The sequence below is a fragment of the Pterocles gutturalis genome, unplaced genomic scaffold (assembly GCF_000699245.1).
Source record: "Pterocles gutturalis isolate BGI_N339 unplaced genomic scaffold, ASM69924v1 scaffold6815, whole genome shotgun sequence".
In the NCBI taxonomy this organism is placed as follows: domain Eukaryota; kingdom Metazoa; phylum Chordata; class Aves; order Pterocliformes; family Pteroclidae; genus Pterocles; species Pterocles gutturalis.
The window spans coordinates 74,991-93,707 of NW_010140655.1; the positions used below are offsets into that span (position 1 = coordinate 74,991).

An 18,717-nucleotide genomic window follows, 5' to 3' on the forward strand; every position below is an offset into this window, starting at 1 on the left:
CATCCTGGTACCAAACACAGGGATAGATACTGTGCATAAAATAGGGAAAGCTCAGCAAATTGCTCTTGGAAAAAAAGAAAAAATATCAATCATTTTTGCCAGTGAAAACCTAAAGAGTTTTTTTTTTTGTCTAACACTCACAAGCTGAACTGCATTGGTTCATTTTGATTGAGTATATGGGTTACATGGTATTATTCTGCTTTTATTCTTTCTGCTGGGTGACCTTGGGATAAGGTTTGTAGGATGTCGATGTTCAGAGCCTGCTTCCTCTGAACAGTTTCTCAGAGACAACAGTGTGAAGGCCGGGCTCCTGACTGTGAGCAACAATGTGCCTCCATGTTCACACAGTCAAGAACCACTGGCCAACCCAGACACCCTGAAGAGCTGTTGGGGTGGTTCAAAGGCCAAGACAACAGCTTTCCTGGGTATGACCAAGGCATGACTGGAGTACCCATGTTCGTTCTAACCCTGGGAGCACAGCTCCAGACACAGACTGTGCCAGCCCTCCTGCACTGGACTCAATCATGGACTTGGTAACTACCAGACACTGAAGTTTATAGTACACTATTGTTCAGGCAAGCTAGGCTCAAGCCCATGCAAGTATGCCTTCCTGCATTGCAATCAAGCTTCCTACTGCAGGGTAGATACGGCAGACACTTCAGAAAGACTCTATTTATATTCTGCCCTACTGGTAAATTCATTCGTTGGACCACTCATGCAAAATGGATAATGCAAATGAAACTGCCACATTTGGAATTAAGCTTTTTTTCGTACTCCAGTGAACATGAGTGTACTAGATTGTTTTTCTTTTTTCTTTTCTTTTTTCTTTAGGGTGTTTGCCCAGCTGTAGTTCCCAAAGCCCTTGTTTCAGATCTGGGGGAGCATGTCAGAGTAGTCCGCTGCTGAGCCAGAATGGTGCAAGTACTTCAAACCAGTGGCTCTCAAGCCCACAGACTCATCGATCTGGAACTGATGAGTGGCTGGCTGTTTTACAGCATTGCAGCCTTAGAGAAGGCTGCTCTCTCTCACTGCAGGGTGAGTGATAAATTCATGCAGAGCATGGACAATTGCAGGGAAAGAAACAGAGAGGCTCGCTGCGAGCTCAGGAAGTGACCACTTACCCCTGTACTCAGAGTTACACTAATGCACAGATGTAATGTTCTTCTAGGACGCCGAGTAAGTAGATTAACATCACTGTGTATACTGGATCCCCCTCTCCTCCTCATGTAGGACACAGAGTCTCAGCAGTAGTTACAAGCAAAGCAGCAGAAATTGTTCCATCAGAAGTCACTGCATAAGCTCAGCACAGGTGAGGAGGGATGCTCTATCCAGAGACAATACAGCATGCTCCCTCTCTGACTAGTCCATCCACCTGCATTAACTCTGCCTCAACTGCCCTAGACATTCCTATAGTCGCCACACATCCTCTTCTCCAGCAGACCAGCATGACCTACTCACGAGTCTTTTTTAGCTTATCTGGTCATAGGCAAAGAGCCTATGAGAGAAGGATACTACCTATCCTGTAGTAGTGTAGGAGAGCAAAGGAGAAGAGAATTCTTCAGCAACCTCCTCTCCCAACAGTCCTTCTCATTCTTTAACTCTGCACAGCAACCTGCCCTTTGTGTACACCAAACTCTAGTCCAACACTGCTCCATCCTACAGGAATTAACAATTCCAGATCACCACTCCTGATCTGTGCAGTGAGGAAAGATTAATGTGAACCTTCAGATGGACCATCTGTAGGCACTTCCGAGTAAGAAGAAAGAACTGTCAGTTGGTTCCAGGGAGCACGTCTCTTCCCCATCTCCTTGCTGCTTTGTAACATGCACTGCACCAGTGACCCCTTCTCTCTGCTGCCCTCCCCCATTCGAGAAGGTGGAAAGCCTCCCAGTATCACACTCTCTCTGGGAAACTGCTGCTTGGGTTGAGCCTTGTTTGAAAAAAAGACAATCATGTTTGCTCTACTGGGCTCTGCAATGCATAACAGAGTCTGCATTGCAGTCTCAAACTGCAATCCAGTACCATCTGTCCCTTCCACTTGCAGCACTGCATCACTCCAGGGAGTCTGTTCTGCAGGGGGGATCCAGAGAGCACCTGGCCATGCTGGCCCCCAGTACCCATGACAGCCAGCAAAAGGGCAAAGCGCCCCACAGATTTCTATTCTGAAAGTAGAAATGTCTGCTCAGTGAAACTGTGTGAGAAGCTAGACAGGGAAAGGGCGCTTACTTGCTTTCATTTTGTTATTTTTTAAAACAAATTCAGTACAATGAACAGTGAATATGCTTAAATCCTCTTCAAGCACTTTATGGAAAGGAAGTCAAGGAGCAGAAACAAGCAAGTCTGTAGCTCTGCACTGCTGTGGCTACATGTAAATCTGTAAGAAGGAGCTACTTTAACAACAGCCTAAGCCACCAACTTGCCTTTCCTGAGTGTTCTGGGATTAGAGGACACAGAAGCAATGTAACCAAGGGACAAGACAACAGACCTGGAGATATTTCATTGCTCTGCTCAGTCGCTGATTACTGAGTCACACCAGGAAAGACACTTCTCCTTTATTTATTTCCATCTCTCTATGCATTTCCTGCCTGCCTGTGTTATGAAGCAAATTAACCTAGCAGTGAATTCTTCAGGGCTGTAGCCGTCTGTCCCTGTACATCTGTACAGCACCTTGCACAATGTCATCCCAAACTTCAACACGGCATCACACTCTGCTCTAAGTGAAGCATTCACAAATTGTAACACCACAAAGATGAAGCCTGAAATTTGTAAAGTATGCACCAGTGCTCTCCCTCTGCGTCTGTGATGCTGGGAGGAGGAAACGGTTCAGCTCCAGCATGAATTAGTGTTCTGACAGCTCCGTGCAATCTAGCCATGACTTGCATGGCTGCTTTCCCTTCACATTCCCAAGAGCACACTCTGCATTAGATCATGCTCTGCATCAGCCTCTGCTCCAAAGCAGAGCAGAAAGTATGGGGAGGAAGATGAAATTGCCTTGACCAGCTTTCCTTGTCCTGAAAATATGCTCCTGACATGTGGAAAAAGCTGCAGGGAGCTTTCTCTCTGCTTTGGAGAGCACGGAGATAGGAAAAAATAACAAATTCTCTAAGCTACTTGTAATGTTGTGGCTTCACTTACATTAGGCCTGACGACTCACCCTTAGTCCTGGAACTCCCCTGGGAACAGCACGTGGTTCAGGGGTAGTGGGGCTCTTGCTTTTCACTAGACCTTTATGTCTTGAAACAGACCCTATTTGACTGCAGACCACTCTTCTTCGCTCTTCCCCTTAACAGTGGCAAAGAATTTAGAAAGCAAGAAGGTTATAAATACATCTCTAAGGCATTTATTCATGAGATAAGCATGTAAAAGGGTAAACAAATGCCACAGGTTCTGTGAATCAGCTGGCTCTAGACCTTTCCTCTCAACTGTTTCTGGACCTTTCGGGGCTCTGAGAGGGCAAGACCCCACTGCCTGGCTAACTGCTCCCCTCACAGGCAGCTCTGTCACTACACACTTCCGGCTGGGGGTCCACCTGTACTTACTCTCCTTCCAGCCCAGGCATCGTCTCCACAGATTATATATATTATGATCCTGAAGCAGATAGTACAGTCTCAAGCGAGTAAGTAACAATATACTGAAAGCCCTCTCGGGAACCTGCTAAAAGCAAAGCATTAGACTCAAGACACAAATCTTTAGTGTTCACACTGGGATAAAGTAGGAGAATAGGCATTCAAAGAAAGCACTTTTGTGTAATACCAGTATAAGTGGAGAAAAGATTTAGGATGCAAGTGCATCACAGCCTCTGCTCACCTCCTCCCACTGATGAATATAGCGGATGAGCCGGGAGAGCCGCAGCAGCCGCAGGAGGCTGAGGATTTTAGTGAAACGCACGATGCGCAGTGCCCGGGCTGTCTTGTACACCTCCGAATCAATGCGGGTCTCAACAATCAGGAAGATATAGTCCACAGGGATGGAGGAGATAAAATCCACCACAAACCAGCTCTTCAGGTACTTCATCTTGATCCTCTGTGGGTCTAGGATGATCTCTGTGTTGTCCTCCACCACAATGCCTGTTCGGAAGTTGAGGACAAGGTCGATGAGGAAGAAGGTGTCCGAAACCACATTGAAGACAATCCATGGAGTAGTGTTTTCATCCTTGAAGAAAGTGATGCCCACAGGGATGATGATCAGGTTCCCTACCATCAGGAGCAGCATGGTCAAATCCCAATAAAACCTGGACAGCAAGACAGAGACATCTGTGATCAGCTATAGGGTGGGAGATCAGGGAGCCCAGGTCAACAGAACTAACGTGCTTTATACATCTCTACTGTCATTCATTCCCTACGCTCTGCTAGTCTGCCTGATGTACTCAGAGTACATGAGCTGCTAATTAAGTACTTAATATCATATGAACACTCATCTTCTGGCTTAGAGGGTTCAGAAAGGAATTGAATACATGGCTGGACATGCCCACTTCAAAACTCTGGGACGTCAGGGCCACCCAAGAGGAGACTGATGTACTTACAGTTACTACAGCGACTGTTAAATAAAGAGAGAGAACAAGTATTTGGAAGACCTCAGAGCTCCTATGCCAATAAAGCCATTTGAGGTTAAAATCATCAGCTTACTCCTACTGTCTGAGCCATCTTCAGAAGCTGCTAGCACTGATTGGGATCAGGATGGAACTGGAGACTCTGCTGTGTTCTGCAGCGCTCAGTTCAGATTTCTTGCTGAGCCAAGCCTACGCTAAGCCTGGACTTTAGGAGCATAGTCCCCACTCTGTAGACTCCTATGTTGTACAGAAATGATTGATAAAGCTGAGAATCACATGCCTGGACATATCTATTTAATGTCTAAAGTAAGCAATGACAACATTTAACTACTGTTCCATGAAGCACAGCCTCCAAGAAACTTATCTTTACTTTAGTGGCAAGTCAATATTATTCAGTGGGCCTTACAACAATATCCATTTTTGTTTTTGAAGGCACACGCACAGTCTGAATGCAGTTCTTAATTTACTTGCTTGGGATTTTTTAAGATTTTCCCCAGTTGTTAGTGTAAAAGATACACAATCACACAATGTTGCCACAACTCACCCAGTCCAGTGAGGACCAAAATTTTTTCTGGGTCTCATATGTTGCTGAAGAGCATCACAAAGACTCATTGCCCAACACAGCGGTGCTCCAGTCCCCTCCAAATGTTTTACATGTAGAGATGCCAATGTACTATAGTTTCATATTGCCAAGATTTCATCAGCTCTACATTGTATACTACAGAGCGGCTACTATAATTTTGTAGTATATAATATGTAGTACATATAATTTTATCATAAATAAATTGTATTAAGATGCACTTGTCACAGCAAATGAGCAAAGTACACAGAGCAAACCAATTATCAGGTTTAGTTGCTTAAACCTGAGGATGCAACATCCAGAAAGCTGCGGTGGGTCTTTCAGTCAGTCACACAAATTAGCGTGGTGTTCATAATACAATTATTATTGTTATTATTAATTTCTTGAGTAGCAAATAAGCCTGACTCCCTAGACCATAAAAAAATGACAGCAAGTTAACTCAAGGAAGAGAATGGAGCCTTCCTTTAAACCAATCATCTCAATACCAGTAAAGTCACCAGAGTGACTCTAGATTTACAATGGTGTAATGAAGGAAACTGTTGGTTTGCTGAAGAGGGACACACACATGCTGCTTCTCTATCTGACAGTCAAAATCACCAAGTTGCTTTAAGAGAAATAGATTTGCTCAAAGATTCTCAAAATCTAGCTTTGGTAAGAGTTGTTCAGCCTAAGCCTGGGCCTTGGACCAGACTGAGCTGCTGCAGAACGGTATCACTATAGTGAGGCAAATACACTGATTTGTTAAACTCTCAGCATGAAAACAAAAAGGGCAGAATATGCCTTAAAAGCCTTCTCTGTATAGATTCTCTCTTCCTGTTAAGACCATAACACTTCAAAGCACCTAAAAGCATATTTCAGATTCCAGCTATTACACATGTACAGACAGGGTCACAGACCAGCAGCACACCAGCAATTCTCAGAAACATTCAGCAGAGGCTGATGGGAACTGACTTCAGTATGAGCAAAGTTATCCACTAACGAGGTTTCTAAAAATGTCATCAACTATCTCTTCCATGCTCTCAAGGCGCCATGGCCCTGCAGGCAAGGTAGCATGCAATCCTTCACTTAGTATAAAAGCACAGTTGGTGCTGGTAGACACTCAGCAATGAGATTTGTCCATATGCTTCTAAGAGCAGGGCCGTGTCACACAGTAATATGCATTAATACTGTATAAATCCATGTTGCGGTCTTCCTTATTAAGGGCCTGAGATGATGCTGCAGCTTTCCTAGTCAATTAATCTAGATAATCGCACAATAGCAGGAAGCCTGGAAGCAGCGTGTATATTATTACTGCAAACAAATAACCTCCCAGCCATCTTTAATTTGCCTTGGGGGATACAGAAGGAGATACGCACAAAGAAAATTATTTTTTCCCAAGTTTCAAATTAATGGCATGAGACAGACATGGCCAGACATGCACAGACTTAAAGGTAAATGGCTTTCTTCAGAGATCTTCGGATTTTTCTGTCTCTTATTTCTAAGCTGGCTGATGATTTCAGCACTTAGTGGGAACTGGGGACAATGAAAACAGTGGCTAGGATGGCTCACCATTTAAGTAAGATGTTTTCCACACACACAGCCCCAGTAAAATGATTTCTGCCTGACTGGAGCACTTCCTGCTACCCCAGTCTCTTACAGTCAAGTGTGGTCATACCACAGTCAGCTGTTCTGCATCCTGATTTACAGCATTTCATGCTATTCCAGTGCGAAGATCTTCAAACTCATTTCACGCACACTCTTCAGACCCAGTCTGCTATTACTGCTGAATTGTCTCCAGAGAATCATGGTTTGCAATGTGGATGAGCAAAGATGAAGTGCTAAAATTCATTGCCAAGTGTTTCTTAAACCATAGTTCTCCTCAGGGGTGGACTAGTGACTCAAGATTATTGTCACAGGCTCCCCTCAGTTCTGACCTTTAAAGGCATCGCTTACAAAACACAGAAGGTAAACTTTTGTGTCCAATGCACCCTTGCTTATCAAAGGGTATCCAGTGCATCGGGAGGAGATAACCTTTGGACTCTACGAAGGAGGCAGAAAATGCTGAAAGCCACCAGGAATTTGGTCTGCACACCAACTGCAGCACAGGAAATTCACCTGCCTTTCCAATGTAAACTGCCTAGAAGTTCAAATTTATCTATTAAGATTCCACAGCTCCTGCACGTTTTAATTTTACCCACATATGACATATGATGTGCCTGGGGTGACATCACTGGATTTAGACTGACTAGACTCTCAGGGACTGCAACACCTCTAATATCATCCAGGTGTCATTTTGTATTTACACCGGGGAACATCTTTTCCCTCCCTGTAAATTATTGGTCAGAATAACTAACGGTGCATGTGATGTACGTAAGGGCAAGCACCAGCTATTAATAACCCATGTTTTCTATATTTCTGTTGCTTGTCTCACCCAGGGATTCCAGAGAGCTGACAATGATGAAATTGGCTCCGCTGCACCCATGAGAGGCAGATAGAGTTATTATCCCTGTCTTGCAGATGGAGAAGCTGCATGGCAAAATTAAGAGAATGGGATTTGTCCACCAAAGTCTGAGGCTAAATAAGGGTTAGGACCTGAATTTGATTCTTGAGTCTAACCAGATCTGAACCTATTCATATGGCTTGAAAGAGTTTAACAGAGATGCATCTCATAGACATCTTCCTCTGATATCCTGTCTTCTTTTCACTTCTCTTCCTGTTTTCAAAAGCCTACATAAAAAATTAATAAATATGAATGTATTATTTTATTATAGTTGACTCTGTGACTGAACAGCTCATAGCACAGGGAACAGGCAGCACTATATAAACCAGATGTCTTGTTCAAACATACATGGTTTTTATACTACATCCTACTGTATGCACGCTTCTTAGGTCTGACAAATACATTTTTACATGCACCCCTACCTCCGATCTTTTAATTCCTAATATATTATTTAGTTGTAACAGCATGCATCTGAGAATTAGTATGGCAAAGACACTTCAAGAACATGCGCTCTTTAAGCACAGTTAGTGTCACTCAGTTGATTTGATAGTATGTACACTTTGTAGGTATTAGTTTGTGGGTTTTGACCAGAAAGTTACATCATTTTGCCATTCTGTCTAGCACATAATGTAACAGCAGGCTAGGAATATTGCTTTCGGATGTCATTTTTTTAATTAAATAAACCTTGATTTTTCAAAGCTATTCCATGATACAGTGTAACCACTTACAGTGCATGAGCTCAGGAATGAGAGTGACCAATTGAAGAGAAAATAGTGAATCGCAGAGGTCAGCATCACTGTGTCAGTCAGTGATTCAAAGCCTGCCCCTGAGTGGGGCACATTTGTGGCCTTAACTTCTGTTCTTGCTCTGTAGTATTTGCACTGTCAAGAGAAAATAGACTTAAGCAACCTCACCTCTAAATTAACAAAGCTTTTTGGATGTTTTCAGCTTCTGCTGAAAGGCAGCCAACTCTGAGTTGAACTGAGGCGCTACCTGAAAGTGCACAGAAAGAAAGCAAAAATAAAAATGCATCTAACTGAAAATGCCAGAGCCAGGCTATTCTCACCAGCAATGGAATTTAGCTCAGCCACTGTGGCCAACCTTCCCAACCTTACAAGAACAGAACTTTAATGAGCAGATCTTGCTAAAACCAAAACCAAAGACAAATCCAATTGCTCTCCCAAGCTCAGGCAGGAGCACTGGCTCCGTGTTGAGTCAAGAAACAGAGTGCCACCTACTGAGTCACAAATGACATCTCCATCCTCTGCTTTGCATGGCGAGGAATTGCCACATTATTCCTTTAAATAGCTGGTGAAAATATGCCCTTTTCTCTAGAGTGGCAGCTCCCTTTTGCCCCTCTGGACTGCACATTGAATTAGACACTGCTGTGCTCACCAGCAGCTATCCTGAAAGGAAAGAGGTCATGCTTTAATTCCCAGGACTGCTAGTCAGGCTAGAAATAGAAACCATCTTTTATAAAGAGCATTAGTGGATGTCAGTGTGGCCAAAGCAGCAGCGCTGGGAGGAAAGTTTACTCCAGAAAGCAGCCATTCACATAGGTAACTGAACACAGAGGAGAGAGAAGGAGAAAAAGCAGGAAGAGATCATTCCCTGTCTCTGGAAGCATTACTTCTCCCAGATATAAGTAGGCGTATTTCTACTGAAGAGTTACAAACTTTGCATTATTCACAGAGATAATAGGAGGAACATGGTGATTCACTGCTCCTAAACACACTAAAGGACACTTAACCAGCTAGCGAGTCCAAGAATTCACTTGCTAGAAGAATTAATTTACTTATAGTGAGTTATTCAAATAACCTGTGCACTTGAAAACCTCTTTGAAATGAACACCCACTAAAAAAAAGAGCCAAATGACTTACAGAAATATTCTGCGTGCTATATAATGGGAAATTATGAGGGGGACCTAGCTAAAGAATACGACAAATAGTTTTAATTCCTTCTGACCAATCTATGCAAATAACATGTATCCTCTGCCATCCTGAATAAAACCCCTGAGAGCACTGATAATTAGCCATGCATTAGGACAGAGTGAGGAAAAGAGCTCTGCTCTGTCCCAGCCTCTAGAGTTCCCTGGCTGCCTGCTTTTCATTCAGCCGTGGTTGTCCCTGTCCATTACAGAACATGGGCTGCACCAAATTCAACCTCACTGCCAGTTGGTGCAAATACACAGGAAATAAAGATGGGAGATATACCCAGGGCTGATACAGCGGTTAAGGGCAACACTCAGATTACCTGCACCTATGGGTCTAAGGAGGATGTTCCAACCATCTCCTCATGGTGACAGTAAGGAGGCAGGACTGGGAGCCCTGGACAGCTGGTAGTCTGAACTACTCATCTTCCTTTTGAACTTAGAGGCTGTAGTCATCACGATGCCTCAGCTGGGTATCAGAGAGTAAGTGGTATCAGTGAGTTACTAAGATGGGATCAGTTCTGCAGGTAATTAACTTTCCTATCAGGAGCAAAAGGACTAATTAGCTAGTGATGAATTTTAAGTGCTTACATAAGCAGGTGTATGATTAGGGATATCTCACAAGTCAGTGTCCACTACAAACCAGGTGCATGCCTTGGAGCACTTTGCATCTACATTTCTTAAAACTCATGTGTTGTCTTTGACAAATTTTTCATTGAATTCAACTCTCAGTTCTACTTGAGGCGAGATATTTTCCAAGGTCTGCATTTAGCCTTTGACTTAGATTATCTCCAACCTACATAATTGCTCACCTAATCCCACCTGAACAGTGCAGAATTCCATACCGTGTTTCAAGTTTAACATATATGCTCATATTATTACCTTAAAATAAAATTACATGGATTTTCGTGAGTGGAAAATTAAGAAAGCTTTTGCTTATGTAATACTTTAAAATGGCATTTGCAGTCCAAGCACGGGTAGCACGCTAGCTTTTTATTGCTTCTCCATCATCAATTTTTAAATCTAACACTGCATTATTAAACAATAATCAACACCCTGCTTTTTTAAAAGTAATGTCCACATATTAATTAGATCCCAGCAGACATAATTAAGAAGGTATTATCATCCCATATTATAAATAGATGGACTACAAGACACTAAACTGATTCAGAGGTAGAACTACTATCCAGAAAATACGGTTGCCTAGTTCCAGAAGAGGTTTCCAGTCATGGTGTATACTGTAATTTGATCAGTAGCAACAACGGGGGAATTTCCTTTCTTCTCCATTGCAAAAATAGAAATTTACACATTATTTAGTGATGTTTTTATTACAGCTATACTTGACAATTTGCAAACAACACGTTTGAGGCACTGATGCATTTAACCAATTATAACATAGTACATTGTGAATTATGCCCTTTCTTTAATGTAACAAACCACAACACATTATATCAATATGAATTAGCTTAAATTACTAGTTCTTTGATAGTACCCACAATACACCCACTCTGCTGTCAGGCTTCTTAAGATCTGCGTGTCAGAGATTTTTACAGGAGAATTCAAAAGAACTGAGAAGTAGTAAAGCAGACCTTATGTTGAAGATAATCTATCAGGGAACATGTTTGTCTGAGCTATGAAACAGCTCAGTGCTCTGAAGAAACAGAGTTTGGTAGCTGTCAGCACAGCCGCTCTGCCAGAGTGGACCACAGAGAGCACCTTGGATGAGCCCTGGCTTTTATTGCTGTGACTATAAAAGCCTTGCACCTTGCACTTCCCTCTGGTCCTGGTCAAAATCTGCAGAACGCAACGTGAGCTCACTACCAGGGAAGTTACCTTTTTCATCAAGTATTAGCTAAAGAGAAATGGCAAAGCCTTCGCCTCCTGTGGGCTCTGGTCTCTGCAGAGAAGGAGAACATGCCACATGCCGGGGCCTCCAGGGAAATCTCCCCTCCAGGGCTCTTCTGGATAGCCGGGATGTTCAGCATTGCCTATGGAAGCTGCTAGAGGAGCCGCCAAGAAACTGGTGGTGATTGTCCTTCACAAAAACTAGATTTATGAAGGTAGGGACACTTGTATCCCCTCCATCTAGTCAGTTTTAAACAGGGTTTGTGAATCAGCTAAGGCAGACAGTCCTGATGTTTGTTTGTTGGAACAACTTCATTGTGCTTCACATTTTTCTGTCTCTGAAAACTCAAGCACTTTGTATTACCTTTGCGCTGAAGTGCACCAGTCATGAAACAAAACCACATTAAGAAAAGTATTGTTCAAGCGAAAAAAAAAAATGGAACCTTATCCTAAAGAGCTGCTGACACCCCTTCTCATAAATGTACTTAACTTTCACTCAGACAGGGAAGCTGATGATAGAATTTAAGTGACTTGGCTAGACAACAGCACTCTTAACTACTAGATAGTGCTATCTTTCACTCAAATTCCCCCAAATGCCATACGGTGTATGGGAAATACACAGCAAGTGGTATCACTAAGCTCAGTTTCGCGGAGACAGAGCAAACCTTGTGGAGTCTCGTTTCATTACATTCTGAGGCATGTCAGGACAGAGAATTTCATGGAGGCTACAGTGCTGCTGCCTACCTTGCCCATGTCCTGGGATAATAAGAGTTCTGGACCTCTAATCTGTAAAGTCAAGGACTACCACCTAACCCTGCAGTGTGCTTAACAGAAATTGTATAAGCATTTTCAAGAGTTTTATGTGCAGCCTGCCATTCGATAAATGCAAATGTGTTAGAACACTTACACCTAGTCCTTGGTCTGCAGATCTACTGTATCACACAGAAACAATAGGCTCCTGCACTTCATTTCCAATAATGCTGAAACATAAACATGTCCCAAGAATAAGAAAAGTCACAGTGGGTTCTGCATGAAGTAGTCAATTGACCCCTCTCCTCAAGTCATACTGCCTTCCTGCCTGCAGATATCATCCTAACAAATTAAACCATATCTTAAATCTATATTTAGAACCCCATCTTCCCAGAAAGGTAAAAATAAACAGGATTTCATTTCCCCCTTTGGGGAAGCACATACAGAACCAGAGATAGCCACAAGGGACTTCATTTGTTCCGGCTCTAAATGTGGAGTACGAAGGCCAATAGAGCACATCCCATTTCCAACTAAAAACAGCATTAGTAATATTTTCTCACTTGCCTGGATGCAGCTATTACTGGCTCATGGAGAATTTCCCTGTAATAAGCTGCAAAAGCAATGAAATTTTAGTGGGGACTACCTGTAGGAAAGCTTATTCCCTCCCTTTTGGAGGGCCCAAAGGAAGATATTTACACACTGAACCTAGACAATTTATTGTTGTTCTCTTAGTACCACTGAGGTGATAAGAGACATAAATTGTCCTCCAGTGGAAATTCATTGCAGCAGTGGCTAGAGACACCATTGTGAAGACACTATGGTACAGATTCAGTGGCAGACCTTTAAAGCCAAGTTTCTTCTAGAAGGAAACCAGGTCAATGCAACCACTGGCACACCAAGCTCTAACCTGTCTGGATAGACTCCTCTCACTACTGGTGGTACATGAGACCATTTCAGGCTCCCTGTTGAGGGAAGGTATAAACAGATTGCCCACCAGCTGCTGGTGGTCTGGGATTACCTCCTACACAGCCACATCACTACGTAAGATGTGTTCCACTCTGTGGAAGTCTCAGCAAACTTCATCAGAAGGAACCTGCAACACCACATCCTCCCAGAGTTAAAGAATTAAGTACAATTTTCTTTTTGTAGCATTTAACCAAAACTGTGCTCATGGCAGAAAGCCCAGGCCGGAGAGCGTAACCCTCTCTTCGTATCCCACCCTACTGCGACCATAAGTATGTCTTGATTTCCCCCTCCACTGCCCCTCCTCTTGGGCTGAAGCCCAAAGGTTTTCAAGGTGTTAGATGTGTATTGATTTCATAGAGCTCCCAGGATACATTATGTATGTGACTGACATGCTAAGGGCCTGGCAATTCTGCATTGTCTGATCTTCTGAAATCTCTCGCTTGTATGAATATGGAAAAGTTCCTCTTTGTTTGCTGCCCATTGATCCAGACATTGACCCTTCTCTGTGTGCATTTATCTCTGATGATTTAATAATGAAAAAGACCAATAAACTGAGGAGAGGAAGGAAGCCCCTTTAGGGGGACCTATTGCCATGGAAACGTGCCATATGTTGTTGTTGTAGAGAATGGATAGATCAATAAGGGCTGCAGCTTCCAAGTCATCATGAATATGCTATGGAATGTGAAGGACTAAAGCCTAAAGACACGCACAAGTTGTGACATTATGAAGTTCAGGCCCTGACCCATATCCCAACATCCAGCATGACTCAAATTCAAATGTTTGGGCAGTCCATTAGAAAGGTGGATCTGCACTAGGGAGTTCTGAGTTGTCTCAAAAAGCAGCAGTATTGGGCCAAGGGTTTGATTTGTACTCAAGTACACAAACGAAATGGAATGTGTCTTATTTCAGAATGCCCAGACTCCAAATTCTCAGAGACATACCGGTAGAGATTTCAAAACCTACTTCTCTGAATCTGATCTTTCACCCTTACTTGCCAGAGTATTAACAGTGGCTCACACTTAAAGGATTCAGTGGTGCAGGTACAGACTTTACATCCATATAGATGATGTAGATATATGTACGTATGTTTATTAGTTCAGAGTAAACGCTACTGCAAAAGTGGTAGAAGACATAAACCACCACCTAAGGGAGCGAGTATCTTCCACCAACTTCTCGGTAAGGTACAAGGATGACAGGCTGGATTCTTAACTATTGTGTATTGACATGAGTCTCTTGACATAGGATCAGTTTATACGATACGAGGCTGTCAGCCTCACCACTAGGAACCCAAATTAAACACTAAAATAGGGCAGAGAGATGGCATGAGTCACATAACTAGATAAGAATCGCAGTTTAGAAAGTGGGGGACAGTGGAAAGGACATTGCTCTGCTTTCTGATAGCTGTTGTTTTGCTTTGGATTGACAAATTTATGCCCTCATGCTCTGCAGGAGTCCACAAAGAGGTGACAAATGCATGCAGCAGATAGCTAAGTCATCTGCCAGGCTGAGAAAAAGACCTCTAGCTATCTGAAATGCTAAAAAAATTCCTCCTAGGTATTGCTATGCACAACTTGGTGTGGATTAGGAATCTCAACTCTAGTCTCCCCAAATGGAAAGTGGGGTGAAACAGAGGGTCTCTTCTTACAACATTCCCAGGCTCTCATAGAGATCTCTAGAGACCCAGGTTTGGGGCACCCACTCTAACCTCTGAACAATGCACCACCAAGACAACCATCTCCACAGCCTCAAAAACAACTATGTGTGTAGTTTATCCAAGTAGCTGGCCATTTACATCCAGTTTACGATGAAAGAGCAAGAAACAGAGGAAGAACTTCCTGTGCCTGAGGATGGATCAAACCTGAGCCTCATCCAGCTGTTGTTCAGCTACATGAAGCAATTTACTCAATGAGATACATCTCTGCTTGCAGGATAAGGCACACGTGCTATCTCATATTCTCTCTTCAACTTTTAGAGTTACCAGGATTTATGTCTGAGACAAGCAACAGCATCTGCCAGACTTAACACCCGTGCACACTTATTCCTGCCACTCCGCATGAGCCCTGGATATGGCAGATGGAGCAGGAAGAAAAACTTTAATCTCTTTCCTGCTTAATGGCAGGCTGGGAATCCAAAAAGCTGCCAGTGAGAGGTAATAGAAAGTAGTTCGGTGCTTTTCAGTGGTCTGCTGGAATGACCATATTCAAGGCTGTGTCACTCTAAAGGCTCAAAACTTCCTAAACCACATGCTCACTGGGGAGAGACAAAGTGACAGAACATGTTCCCTGCATGTAACTTTCATCCCTGACAAGGACACGTCACCACAGACCTAGTGGTTACACAGCACAGGGCTAAGAAGACCTGGAAGAAAGAGTTGGCTCCCAACTTACACTCTCCAGTCAAATGCCTTCTTTAACAGGTATTGCTTCTGGGTTAAAACCCATTTGACAAACAGGGATGCCAACTCCAGTACAAATTTTCTGCCTACTCTGTGAACAAAAGGATGGTTTTAAGTGTTAGAGGTTGAGGAAATGCCAAAGGAGCAGTATGTAAGAACCATGGACTGGGACGGATAGAGTACATATTTTGTACTGTTTACAAACTTTGGCTCTTACTGATCAGTATTACTCCACGAGAATCAACAGGAGAACACCAATTTACATCATAACTTTCAGCCCTGGTGGGAAAGGTTAATGCTGGCGTCACTGTTTCAGACAAGCTGCAGCACAAAGTGCCAGCCATAAGCCTCCTTCTGTGGGGAAGAGAAGATGGGGGTGGAGGGGAGTAAGATATGTTAAATGATAACGAGGTAGTGATTATGTGTGTTTCAGTTTCAAAAGCAGAAAATATTTTTCCTACCCAACCCTCCTGCTGGTAACATTGGATTCTTGTTTGCAATGAGTTATTCAGGTTGGATTGGAGCACAATAAATCCTCAAAAAGTCTAATGCTGCTGGGATCTTGGGGCTATTCAGTTATCCAAGACCCCAGAAAAGAGATGAATCACCTTCTAAAAATGCAGCAGTTAAGGAAAAAAAAATGTCCAATTGCCTCTGATTATTTTAGGTCTCAGAAAAAACATACTGTGCTAAGGCTATGCCTATCTAAGGCATCCACGTGAATCCACTATCCCCTGCAAACATCGGATGCTGAATTAATTACTGCATGTACTGAAACAGTGTGCAGCTCACAAGAGATTTTTTTCCTTTTGACCTCAAAGCACTTTATGGCAGGTGGCTGAGCCTCACCATCAGCATCTGACAGCTGGGGAAACTGAGGCACAGACAGGCAGTCATTTCCTAAGTGCCTCACTCACATGCAGGTCCACAGGAGAAAGGAAAAGAGGCCAGGAATCCTGACATTCACGCCAGTGTCTTAAGGGCACTCACCTCACAATTTAGCCCTTCAACTCTACAGAAAGGCAGTTCCTTATGCAAGGAGCCGCTGTGCTCCAAAGCCCTTTCCAGTTTCTGAGAAACTATTATTTGGTGTCCCCACAAACATTTCTGCATTGAACTGACTGAAATGAGGAAACTCAGCAGAAGCGTAAGTGCAGCATGAGACTTGGGGAAAAATGAAGAGGACTTGGTGAGTGCTCTGAGATAAGAGAATGGAAAACTCGGAAAACAGACATTTAAAATATAATCTGCCCTAGAAATGATAACAGTCAGACGCACTCTTCACCCAAAGAGGATGCTTTGAATCACCAATTATACAGAATATCAGAAATTCCATGGCCAGATTTGGGGCATGTAAGGTCTCTTCCCTCACATCAGATTGCTAGGAGTCATTTTGGCTTTTCATCCTCCTGTGTGGCATGGAGCGTGCCACATAACACTCCTGGAAAGGAAGCATATGCCAGGGGATCTGGATGTTTTCACTTAACACATACCTGGCTTTTGCCAAGACGCAGGATGTTGATGGATCTCTCCCACTCCTTTCCAGGACACACTGCAACCTTCTGACTTTTGATCTTTTGTAGAAAGGGCACAATTTGTGGTGTGGTGGGGATTCTCAGGGAATTCTCCTTTATCAAAGCTCTAATCCATGTTGCAGGGCCTCGGTGACGTGCAGAGTCCTCTCCAGCCATCTGTTCCCATCAAGAAACCTTCCAGAGCAAGTTGTAACTGCAGCCCCTTCCTTTCTCGCCATTCAGAATCCCCATGACAATCACTGGGAGTTTGCATAATACCTCTCCTTAAAAAATACACAACACAGGAAAGCAGTGGTTGCAAAACACAGCACTTTGCTGGAAGTCTACTCTAATGTCCAGTGCTGCTCCTCCAATCTATGCAGCACTTTTCTGCCAGAGACATCCAAACAAATAGTGATGGGCACCATTAAAAAATGCTTAGATAAACCTTTTCCAGTATGGGCTGGGCTTGATCTGCTCTATTTAAGCCAATGGAAGACAGCCATTGAGCCCTGGGGGACCAAGTGCCAACCCTAAATCATTTCTTTGATTAATTGTTCTTGGGAAGGAAGAATTCATTAAGCATTCTGCTCAGCAATTAGAAATAAATATATTTTTAGAATGAACAACCTGCCAGAAACAAGTTGTTTCAGAAATATATTCGGATTGATGCAGCCCATTTTCCATAATAAGGAGGCTCCAGCCTGCCAGTTTCCATCCTACCTAGAGGGACACTGCAGAAAAAGGTAGGACAGTCCTGTCACTGAGGAACTACTTGTGCTGCCTACACAACTCAAGTTTAGATTCTGGGAGCAACTTGCTAGAAAATAATGTAGTTTCTCTGTATATTAGTTTTACAGACATAAAATGGGAATATATATCCTTGCTATTTCACAGAAATATTACAAAACTATTTCTAGAAACAGCTGGGACAGTGCAGATATGATAGTAATGAAAACCCAATAAATAATGAAAAAAACCTCTGTATTTGCACTTCAGCATCAGGGCTCACATATGCCATAACATGAATGTGAAATAACAATCTTTAAAGATTTATGGACATATGACCAATAAATTACCACAGACATCGGGTACAACTGAAATGTGCAAGTACTTTTGTTGACTCTGTAAACAATTACCAAAAGGACTGCAGGACAGGTATCTATCTATTGAAATTTTAAATCCCCTTACTTCAAGTCAGGAACTCATCCCAGAGCTCTTTTCTTTTCCTCTTTTGGTGAGGACAGGGTCTACTCATGCCTGATGCGCACAGAAGCACATGCAACTGCAAGATGGGACATGGCACTTTGCAGATGCTCCAGCCTCCTTACCAATCTAGAAAGATGTACTTCTGATCCCAAGTCTGGAAGAAGAAACTCTAAAGGAACCCAAACATGCTCTGGGAACTGAAAGTTACAGCCTCTAAAGACTATTCCAGACTTTTAAATTTAGTGTCTTACAAGAAAAGATGTCTTATCCTTTGCTTGTGGTGCCTAGAGGCAAGTCTGTTCCCTGCCCTGTTTTGGGTCGCTAGGATGGCAGCAATGTCTCAATGAATTCCAGCTTTTCCAAGAAGCAACACAAGAATGCACTCTCAAAGGTCCTCTTCTCTAAAACATTAAATATACTTGTAGTTTTTTACTTCTACACATGCAGGACCCAATTTCAAGGCCACTGTAGCAGGCACTGACTTAACCCGATTTCAGCAG

General features: G+C 43.0%; 1 protein-coding gene across 1 annotated transcript in view; it reads right to left on the reverse strand.

Annotated features, from left to right (window-relative positions):
• The window catches only part of LOC104469298 (potassium/sodium hyperpolarization-activated cyclic nucleotide-gated channel 4-like), a 99,512-nt gene that overhangs the window by 66,038 nt on the left and 14,757 nt on the right, over positions 1-18,717 (reverse strand). Inside the window, exon 3 of the mRNA XM_010083753.1 lies at positions 3,808-4,231. Coding sequence (XP_010082055.1) covers positions 3,808-4,231 — 424 coding nt within the window. The remainder of the gene's footprint in view (positions 1-3,807; positions 4,232-18,717) is intronic.